Source organism: Lotus japonicus, chromosome 1, assembly GCF_012489685.1.
Source record: "Lotus japonicus ecotype B-129 chromosome 1, LjGifu_v1.2".
NCBI classification, from domain to species: Eukaryota; Viridiplantae; Streptophyta; class Magnoliopsida; order Fabales; family Fabaceae; genus Lotus; species Lotus japonicus.
The window spans coordinates 7,475,935-7,487,261 of record NC_080041.1 but is presented as its reverse complement, the minus strand read 5'-3'; the positions used below and the strand labels follow the sequence as shown (position 1 = coordinate 7,487,261).

The window sequence follows — 11,327 nt, the reverse complement described above, 5'->3', positions numbered from 1 at the left end:
ACCTCAGTTGGTCAATTTAAACTAAGATATTTTGCATGTGCATATATACATAAATATTAATGAATCATACATACATATACATGTGCATATATACATAAATATTTGCAGATACAAAATTTCAAGTGACAGGTACTTTTTCCTCTGTTTTTACTTATTTGGGCTGCTATTTTCGTTAGTAAGTAAAATAATAAGAGAAAGTCGCTTTTATATATTTCTGCAAGTTTTATGTAAGATTTAACTTTATTTAGTTTTCCTTCGATTGAGGGGAGAAAAGAATCGCTACTGTTAGTGTAAATTGTTCAACGATTTCTTAATATGAAATCACGTAGAGGACAACTATGACTTGTATAATTTCTGATGTATAAACATATTAAAGTTGTTTTTAATTATATTTTTACCGATGTGTTCATGTGAAAAATTTGAATCCCCTAGCCGGGGGTCCTGGATCCGCCACTGAATCTAGTGTAGGTGTTGCCTCTGGTGACGCCTCTCTTTGGCAGTGCCTTTAAAAGTATTTTCCTATATGACTTTGCTCTCCATTTAATCACAGTTCAAAGACTTCACCAAGCTTTTGCAAGGTCCCTAAGTTTTTTATTAATGTTTGGGCTAGGAACCTTGTTGCATATGTGTTGGTTTCATAGTGAAAGGAACCAGCCAAGAATAAGAAAGAAACTGATATTATTCAAGATACACAACTACAGCAATGCTGAGTAAATCGAGAGTCTCAGCTCCTCTCCCTAAATCCCAATCGAAAAAGATCCTAATACGCTCTTTAACTCTTTTATTTAGTCTCACTCTCTAACTAACTCCCCCACTAAGTAAAATTCCTGAACTAACTAAACTGCTAAGCAACTCTTTTATTAGATTTTCACTAGAATTATTGGTCCATATAAATTACTCAATATCAAGTGCATGATTGAAGAGAACTTTTTTATCTAGCGATCAATGACATAACCCATCAGAACATAAAAGTCCAAAAAGAAGACGTTTCAAGCAATTCTAGGCTCACATAATAGACATTACATGTAATATGTCATACATACAACGCAATTAGTTCAGTAATCACCATCATATCAGATATCATTGGAGAATTGCAATTTGATTCAAATCTTATCCTATTTGATATATACATAGTCTCCTCACATCTCTGGCTGGTTTTTTCGTATCAGTAATCACTAAATCATAGGAAATAATTGTCAGCAATCTTAAATTCAAATAAAAACATCAATCCAAACCATAACTTTCAGTCAAAAGTAGAAATGTTACACACTCACACATGTATAATTGTCACAAATTCAAGGAAAACCTTGACTATATATTTCACAAGCAAACTTGTTGGTACATGATCATATATATCTTGACACGAAGTAGTTTACTAAACCATCGAAAAGGTTTAACTGAAGCCCAAGAAACATAATTATTGTGAGAAGGGCGAAAGAAGCCACTACATTTGCAAGGCCCTTGTCTATGTGATCAAATATCAAGAAGGTAGCTGCAGCAAATGCCATGACCATAGTGATGACAGAGATAAACAAGAGAAGTTTCCCAATAATCAAGTTTGGATATAGTGAGATGACGAAATGACTTTCTTTGAATCTTGATGAAGTGAAAATTGACAAGAAAGAGACAATAGCTAAAGAAGAAGTGAACAATGCAACTGCATTTGTAATGATGAATACAGAAAACCAAGCATTGTTCTTGTCACCAGGAGTAGTGAGAGCTGCAGCAAAAGCGACGGTAACAACAAGTGCCGCCACAACCATAGCAGAGTTGGCTACTCCCTTTGCTGTTTCCTTAACTTCGTCCGATAACTTCCTATGATTTGCATAAAACATATCATTTGGTGTTTTGCCATCTTTGTTTTTCATTGCTCTTAATTCTGGAGGAACTCTTTTCTCCACCTCCTACATGTTCATATCAACTCTTGTTAGGATCAATTAAATTTAGGTTTATGTGATCAAACCTTACTAGATATATTCGCTATAAAGAAAAAGAAGAATAGTATAATAAGAATGAGCAAGTTAAATTTACCTTAAACCATGCCAGCTCTCTTCGCATTCGAATGTCTGGTCTCAAACTTAATGATGCTTCTTTTTGCTGACATGCAGCTAAGTGTAGAATATTGTTACGATCTTCATCAACTGCCCGTATTAAAAGCTTTGGATTCGCCTTTAGTATAAAGTCAAAGATGCTATTTTGTCGAAATAAAACAGCAATATGCAGTATGTTCTGTTCATTTTTAGGGTCCTTTACTGCTAATAGTTCAGGATACGTGAAAAGAAGCGTTTTCACTATAAGAAAGTTTCCCGATTTTACAGCATCAAACAGTACCACTGAAGGTTTAGTAATCAACTCCCAGAAAAAATTGAATTGCAAGTCTTCTGATTGTGTCAATAATGTTGAAAACAAAATCAGTTGTGTTAATTCATCTTCACTGTTGTGAGGCTTTCGCGCCAACATATGCAAAGCTGTTAGATTTTCTTTATCGTCTCTTGCAATGAGCAAAGGCTCTGGATACTTCTTAACTAATTTTGTTGCCACATCTGTGATATAAAGCTGTTAGCATTGCTTTTCTAAATTTTACAAAATGGTATATATGTTTCGTATAGTCTTACTTACCATACATGTCGCTGTTAATGGCCATGAAAAGGAGTTGTTGTATATCCTTGACATCCATTTTCTCAAGTAGATTCTCAGAGGACAAATCTTCCACGATTTCGTGGTAGCCACCTAAAGCAGCCAAGTGAACTGGAAGCATCCCATCTTGCCCATGAATCAATGCCAAGTTTTCATTCTTTTGAATCATAACTTGTAGAAGCTTACGATTCCCTGTAACTGCAGCTATGCAAAATGCTGTGTTCCCATTTCCGTTTCGTAATTCAAGGTCTTGTTGGGTCACATGTTCAAAGTTGACAAACTCTTCCACAAAACCAATGCTGTTTCTGCTCACTGCAACATGAAGAGCTGTATCTCCACTAGCAGTTAAGGGAATGCGCACCATATCAGGAAACTCTTCATAAATGGGTTTTGCGCTGAACCACCAATTTAGGAGTGCATAGTCATGCAGGCGCCCTTTCAAGGAACCTGTAAACCAAAAACTTTTCTTGTCTACTGTTTTAGAAATATAATATAAAACCTTCCAGAGTCCTTTACCCAACAACTACATATTGGAGCGAGCTTCGATCGAGTAATTCATATATACGGGTTGTTAAAGTTGCAGAAAACAAAAATGATCAACTTAAATATAGTGCATCTCTGATTTTTAAATTCACATTCCTTATTAAATAGAAATTCTTACATATGGGTCATCTACTGTAATAGTTTCAACTAGTGTGTAAGTGTAACTTACTCTTCCGTGCGTTAACATTGGCATCCTCAGGTACTGCTGGCTCCTGCTGAGTTTGTGTGGAAATAGGATCTGATGATGATGATATTACAACTTGAAGGTTGGAGGAGGTATCGTCTCCATTTTCTCTGAAAGATCCTGTAGACATTATTATTGGAACTGAATTCGACCTCCGAAATCCCCTGTTTGGTTTTGGATCAGCTCAGGCTAAGGAAGTGTTGTTACTTGTTAGATCATCTAGAAAGTGTTTTGGCCATCACAATGGCTGAGAATTAACCAAGCAAAGCTAAGTACTATATTTATATACTTGGATGATACTTAGCTTGCTTTGTTCTCAATCCTTCTATATTTAATTTTCTTGCATGGTTGGCTGAAGAATCAGATTCTTCACCTTAAATGAAACAAACTGGGGATATATTCATCTTCAAGGCAAATGTGACTGAGGTTTCTCCTCACTTAGATGGTGATCATTTTTTTATTGGAATATTGTAACATTCTTTGTGGCATTTGGGGCGTTTGTAGAGTATTTTCATAAAGTTTTTACTTGTTTGATTATAAATTTTTAGGTGTATAATAATAGTTGACTAATTAGTTTCTTGAAAGATTATTAGAAAGCATGAGGACATGACCTGAGCTATGTGTACTTTACTTTAAATTAATTTGTCTGCAAAGATTCAAATATGACAGAATGTTCTGTTGCAACAACAAATATAGTATTTAATTTGCAAAGGGAAGAAACTTTATGAAATCCAGAAGCATATTTAAATTTTTAACCGCATCTTGCTTGAAAGCTTTAGAAATTGTAAACTAATATTTGTGGGATTTTGTTATCATTCCTGAAAATTTTTCTTTTTTAGCACTGAGCTAGTCAGTGTTCTGGAGCTTTAATTCTAGTTTATGTTGATTCTGATGTTCAGAACATATCTGTTTTAAGTGGTCAACATAATAGTAGATTGAGCTAGAACATAGCACTGGGCAATCCCTCTCTCACTCAACTTTATACACTCTCTCATAAGCGGATCAAAACTCCAAATGGTGTCGCATTTCTTGTCTCATCAATGAGATAGTAACATATCAATTAAAAATCACTCATATAAAGCTATAAATGTCTTATCCATGTGTTTTTTATTGACATGACACAATTTCATTGGTTAACACTAAAAAACAATGTTGAGTTGCATGGAGCTTTTCTCATTCATTGGCAGCAGTTTTCAATCATCGCTTTGTTCAGAAAACGCTACACTCACATCAAAAATTATTCGCGGCTGTCTTTAACAACCTCTTGTACCTTAAGAATTTTGCGGCAGTCTGTATAGTGGAGGTTCAAAACCACCCCTAATTGTTATACATATCAAAACAATCCAAAATCCTAATCAGGTCAACAAATTCTTATTTTTGCAAAAATTAGGCCTAATATTCCACTCTTAGACATATAAGCCTACTATCACCATTTGTTCCAACTAATTTATAAACTATAAATTAAAAAGTTATAATAGTTTTATTATAAGATATATAGAAACAAACAGAAGATGAGGCCTACCTTCATTTAGGTGGTCTCAAATCAAAAGTGGTGAGTGAATTTTCTGATGTGGTGAATATGGTGAGAGAGGCAAGAGATAGAGATCAATAGTACATATAGACATAGTATGGTCTTGAAGTCTTGAACTAAGAGCTGAGAATTGCCACTTAAGCAAACTAATCCTCTAACTAAGCATCATTTAGATGCTGAGATCTCAGAAGCCAGAACCTTAACATCAGCATCTTCACTTAGATAAACTCTACAATACCTTACTGTAATATAAAGCCAATTAGGAGAAAAAAGATAAAAATACCATCATATAAGTGGAATTACAAGCCACACCTGTAAAATTAGTCATTGCATAATTTATCAATTGATAAAATTGTGTATTGACCACACTAGCATAGCACAGAGGACATTTTTAAGGAATTGTGTATTGACCACACAAGCATAGAATAATTTTTCAAGAAATTCTTCAATCAATGCAGAGTTAGAACAAACAGATAGTATCACATATTCGGAGCAATTACCACAAAATGAAGATTCTTAACTGAAGCTATAAGCAAGAAACCAATTCTTGGTGAACGAAGCTAAGCTCCTCTTCTTCATACACCAAATCAAGTCAAGTCAAGCAAACCTCTCTTCTTCAAATCACCAAGTCAAGTCAAGCAAACCTCTCTGACTCATAGAGTTGATGTCGTCGACGGGGAGCTCCAGCGGATGAGGAAAACTAGGGGTCAAATGAGGAGCGGAGTGATGACGTACTGGTGAAGGTGTTGGAGAGGGAGAATGGAAGAGATGAATATTAATCATGTTATTATTAAGGTGATGAGGTAGCTATTGGGTGTCAGCTCTCCAGTAATATTCTTAGTGTTGGAAGTATGGTTGCTATTTTGTTTGTATTTCTTCTGAGTTGTTTGTTTGTTGTATGAATTTGGTAGATTGAGGTAGAGGTGTTCATACATCATACCCCCTTGAGAGAGTTCTTATTCTCAACACTACAAAAAAATGGCGAAAATAGTGGATAGTATATTATGGCGGTTAAAACCATTGTTCATTCAATTAGTGAATTATGGCGGGTGTAACGATAGTTTCCCTAAACCCGCCATTATATGTAAGTGGTAAAAGGAATTACAGCTTAAACAAAAAATGATGTTATTGTATGTAGTGACGGTTTAACTGCCGTAATTTGCATTTTTTTTTGTAGTGCAAGTTTATTCCTACAATAAATTTTGTTTTTGGAAAAAAACCAATATCACACCCACACTCAAAGAGAGAAAGGAAGAAATGAGAGTGAAATGAGTAATATGATAGGTGATATGATTAAAAAATAAGTAACAGGTCAGAAGAGAAAATTGTCAGAAATAACACTAGAAGAAAGGGTCATTTAGAGTAAAAATTTAGCGCCGGCTAATATTTTACCTCTTTAGTTTCACCTCAATTGACTAAAAGGGTAAAAAAAAACTCACTTAATTTTAGAGTCAGCATGACCGACGCCAATTCAGTTCAAACAAATGCTAAAATCATCGGTCAACCTGGTGGCCACCCACCAACAATTAGCAGTGATTCGAGGCGGAAGCTACATTCACCATTTCACCTACCCCAAGGTTGAGGCTACGCTAATTTTTGTTAATTTATCCACTTCACATTCCTTATAAGCCCATTCTCCCCTTCACTCCCTCAAACTCTCACACTCACTATCTCATTCCTCTTCTGCCACCCTCTCCCTCTCCTCCGACCTCTGGCGATGCCACCCTCACCCTTGACCCTTCCCTCCTACTCTGCCACCCGGGCCCTCACCCTCCACCCTCACCCTATCGCTCACCAGAATAGTATTCAATTATCTTATCCCATTTGATCTCTACATAGTTTCCTCACAAATGGAACTCACTTGAATCTTCCATCAAATATCAAAAGGTAAAGGGCAATAAAAGCCATAACCAAGAAGACAATATGGAGATATGCAGTAACATGCATTACAAACATTCACACATAATATTGATTATATATTTCACAAGCAAATTATAAAACATGATTATAAGTGAATACAGCGTCTAAACCAATTCATTGTACCTGCCAGCACTCCTAGCATGATTATAAGTGGCTACTCCTTTGGCCGTGTCTTTAACTTCGTCAGATAACTTTCTATGATTAGCATGAAACAAATCATTTGGTGTCTTGCCATCTTTGTTTCTCATTGTACTTAATTCAGGAGGGACACCCATCTCCACTTCCTATTTATGTTAACCAAGAGTATATGTTAAATGATGGTAACGATATATATACACACTGTTGGTTAATTAGGATAATTTAATGTCGTGAACACCTCTACATGTTAAATTTCTCAATAAATGCAATATCATGAAGATTAGAGAAGCTAGAAAGAAAAATGTTATCAACACTTTCATTCTAATACTCACTTGATCAACACTTTCTCTTTAATTAATTGAAATTCATGTAAGCCGGCCCCCACTGAATTGGAAGTGTGACCCACATGAATTTTAATTAATAAAAGAAGAGTTATGAAAAAAAATGTATTAAAGTGAGTGTTGCTACTTGCTAGCCGCGCCCTCCTAGGCTACTACATACTACGAGCCATTGCTCCCATACCTATAAAGGGAAAAGTTTTAGTACCATTCAGACTCTGGTATTAAGAGGACTAGATTGCAATATACAAAAGTTTATTACATGGCAAGACTAAAACTAACTGCTCAATTCAAAATGGTCTCTACTTTAAACCGTTACGGGAGAAAAATCCTTTTTTTGGTAGAAAATCCAATTTATTTTTTTGGTACAACAAAAAATCCAATTTATAATGACAAGATAATTGGACCATCATGAATTTGGATTGGGCTGAGCATGCCTCCAATTCGGATGAGCGACCCAAGAATCAAGTAGGCAAGCCCAAAAGGAAGACAAACCAAGCGTGAGGTGTAGTCCAAATTCATCCTCCTTTATCATCAAGACTAGTCAAAGTAATTAATGATTATTCCCTTTGATTTCCTCCTCCATTCATGTAGCCTAGTCAACTTATTAATGTATGTTTGACTATGTTTTGGGCTCATTTACTATATAAGGAGGATCATATGATGTATGATTCATATTCACTTTTCCACTTAAATAACACTCTAAGTCTTTTGCTAAGTCATTCTCTGTTTTAGGGTTTATTCTAGAACAATAATTATCACAAAAGTTTATAAAATATATTTTGAAACTAATTTGTACTAAATAATCATTATTTTTTTTGAAATTACGGCTTATCTTTGCTTCAGTTGATCCCAATTACATAATTATCTAGTGAGTAGGGTTGGCAACGGGCCCCGTGGGTGTGGGTTTAGTCATTCCACACCCAAATTCGAACCCAAACCGAAACCCAATGTGGGTGCAAAAGTTAAACCCGAACCCAAACTCCTAAGTTTTGGGTTACCCAAACCCAAAACCCGATTTCAGCACCGAACCCGCAAAAAAACCCAAAAATCCGACTCGGAAACAACTTGTGCATAAGAGAACAACATGAACATAAGCAGATTAAACTTCATCATCTTTCAAATACAAAGGAAAAATATAGTTCATGAACATAAGCTTATAAACAACATAATTCATAGGTTTATAAACATCACAATTCTAAATGTCTAATTAAAGAAAACCATACTTATTAGTAATTTTAATAATATATATAAGGGCTGGTAATTACATGCATAAGGCTTCGGGTTTAATCAATCTCACACCCAAACCTAAATAGGTTTTATAATTCAGGTGGAACCCAAACCCAACCCACACCCAAAGAAATTGGGTTTTGTCCGAAATTTCGGGTTGGGTTTGGATCGGGCCCCGCGGGTATGGGTTTTTTTGCCATCTCTACTAGTGAGAGCGTTTTCTATATCGTGAGAATAAGAGTAGTAAATTAAATCTTAATCATAAATGTTAGAAAAAAATATTAATCATAAATTATTTAAATGAGCAATGATAGGCCAACATACGATATCTTACAACACATCCCCAACATATCATTTAGCGGTGGGTTTTAACTACCATTAAATTTTGCGACGAATAAAAATCCTTACTAAATCATATGTTGGAAGGATGTCTCTAAGTACCCATTCCATGTATGATTAAATATGTGATCAAAACCTCACTAGCTAGAAACAATGTTCCTTATAAAGAAAAGAAGATTTGTTTATGAAAAAGTGCAAGTAATTAACTTTACCTTAAACCACTCATACTCTCTTCACATTCGAATGTCTGGTCTCAAACTTAATGATGCTTCTTCTAGTTGATGTGCAGCAAAGTGCAAAACATTGTTACGATCATTGTCAACTGCTCGTATTACAAGGCATTCCACCTCTTGAGTATGAAGTCGAAGATGCTATGTTGTCGAAATAAAACAGCAATGTGCAGCAGGCTCTGTCCATTTTTGGGGTCCTTTATCGGTAACAATTCAGGGGTCATGTAAAGAAGCGATTTCACAAAATCAAGTTTTCCTGATTTTACTGCATCAAACAGTACTATTGAAGGTTCAGTTATCAGCTCCAATCTATTCTTGTATTCCAATGTTTCTCTAGCTCGTGCCCATAAAGTGTCAAATACCATTAGTTGATCATATATTATATGGTCATGTACATGTTTATTCTCTTCTGAAGGCTTTCGCGCCAGCATATGCAAAGCTGTTAGATTCTCTTCATCGTTTCTTGCAATGATCAAAGGCTCTGTATATTTCTGAACTAAATCTGTTGCCACATCTGTTATATATACATAGATTAGTTGATATAAAGCATGTTAAAGCTAGGATGGAACATAGAATATTTGAGTAATTAGCTGAAAGTACATTAAACAGGGGTACTAACTGCAGTACTGCACATTAATTCTAAATTGTTCTATATAACATGAAAGCTCATTAAGTTGTCTTCAAAACTAAACCGGATCGGCTGGTTTAACCGATTGAATTGAAAACCGGTCAAGTGATTGATAAATCGTGTTGAAATGCTAGCATTGCTTTTCTTTTCAAATTAAAATGGACAATGAATCATGTTATGTTATGTAGTCATACTTACCATACATGCTGCTATTAATGGTCATGAAAAAGAGTCGTTGAATATCCTTAAAATCCATTTTCTGAAGTAGATTATCCGAGGATAGATCTTGCACAATTTCATGGTATCCAGTCAAAGCAGCCAAGTGAACCGCAAGCATTCCATATTGTGCATGAATCAGTGCCAAATTTTCATTATTTTGAATCATAATTTGGAAAACATCACGGTTCCATGTAATTGCAGCCAAGCAAAGTGCTGTGTGCCCATGTGCATTTCGTAATTCCAGGTCTTGTTGGGTCACGTGTTCAAAGTTCACAAGCTCTCTCATAAAATCAGTGCTGTTTGCGCTCACCGCAACATGAAGAGCTGTGTCTCCACTAGAAGTTAAGGGAATACGTACCATTTCAGGAAACTCTTCATAGATGGATTTTGCTTTGTGCCACTCATTCCGGAGTGCATATTCATGCAGCTCTTGTTTCAAGGAACCTTCAATACAAAAACAACTTATCTTGTTTACAATAGGGAAAATGAAACGTCCACATATATAGCGCAGACATTCAATCCACACACGGAATGAAAAAGAAAAGGAAGAGAGAAGTAATTGATGTGATATATGTAAGAAGAGAGAAATAGAAGAAAAAATGAGTGAAAGTGTTTGGACATTGATAAGTTCATCCTTTAACTTAGGAAATATATCTCGCAGTCTCTAATCATGTAAAATATTAATCAAGTTAATCATTGTGGTCAGATAAAATGTCAGTCAAGTTAGTTCATGTAGAGACTAACTTGACCGATATTTTACACAATCAATATTTCCTTCTATGAACAACCTTGTCAGCGTCCAACACTTTTAATAACCAATTTAGTCATTCACTCAAGAAAAATTACTTGTCCTTGTAATAAATATGCTTGTAAATATGTTTATAAAGAGTAATTTCATTAAGGAAAACAATTATCAAACATATGAAATCTGACGACATTTATTTGGCATACACATTATTGACGGTTTTTTAACTACCGTAAATTATGTATATGTAGAATGTATCTCCGTCAAATTTCGTATATTAGTACTCCTTTAATAAGCTTGTTAAATGCAATAGTTTCAAGTGTAACTTACTCTGTTCAACCCCTGTGTTGACACTAGCTTGAGCTTCAATGGGTGTTGGCTCCTGGGTTTGTGTGGAAATATGATCTGATGATGATGATATGATAACTTGAACCTTGGAAGAGGGATCTCCTTTTTCTATGAAAGAACTTCTAGACATTGTTATTGGAACTGATTTCGACCTCCAAAATTCTCTCTTTGCTTTTTATTCTTTCTTTTTCGGTCGAGAATGCTTGAAGTAACAAGTTGTCAACTATCAATTCAAAGCAAGACTTCAATGTTTTATTTTTTTTTTGGAGAAGAAACTTCAATGTTTTATACATAAGA

At 35.1% G+C, this 11,327-nt stretch overlaps 1 protein-coding gene across 1 annotated transcript; it reads right to left on the bottom strand.

The window, feature by feature from the left end:
• Positions 1-1,269: 1,269 nt before the first annotated feature.
• On the bottom strand, positions 1,270-11,160 carry LOC130713263 (uncharacterized). Its single transcript, XM_057563062.1, has 8 exons — positions 11,013-11,160; positions 9,917-10,381; positions 9,252-9,604; positions 6,939-7,099; positions 3,366-3,474; positions 2,620-3,160; positions 2,032-2,543; positions 1,270-1,904 (listed from the first exon to the last, which is right to left on the bottom strand). Exons 1-8 carry the CDS (start codon positions 11,158-11,160, stop codon positions 1,347-1,349), a joined length of 2,847 nt encoding a protein of 948 aa, XP_057419045.1. The 3' UTR covers positions 1,270-1,346.
• Between the last annotated feature and the right edge of the window lie 167 nt (positions 11,161-11,327).

What these genes read in the sequence shown, in the direction of transcription:
- LOC130713263 (XM_057563062.1), bottom strand. Translation starts at nt 11,160, where the DNA reads ATGTCTAGAAGTTCTTTCATAGAAAAAGGAGATCCCTCTTCCAAGGTT. An exon ending in CATTAATAGCAGCATGTATG is followed by an intron (nt 9,605 to 9,916) that starts GTAAGTATGACT and finishes TATATATAACAG; the next exon opens with ATGTGGCAACAGATTTAGTT. An exon ending in CATTAACAGCGACATGTATG is followed by an intron (nt 2,544 to 2,619) that starts GTAAGTAAGACT and finishes TTTATATCACAG; the next exon opens with ATGTGGCAACAAAATTAGTT.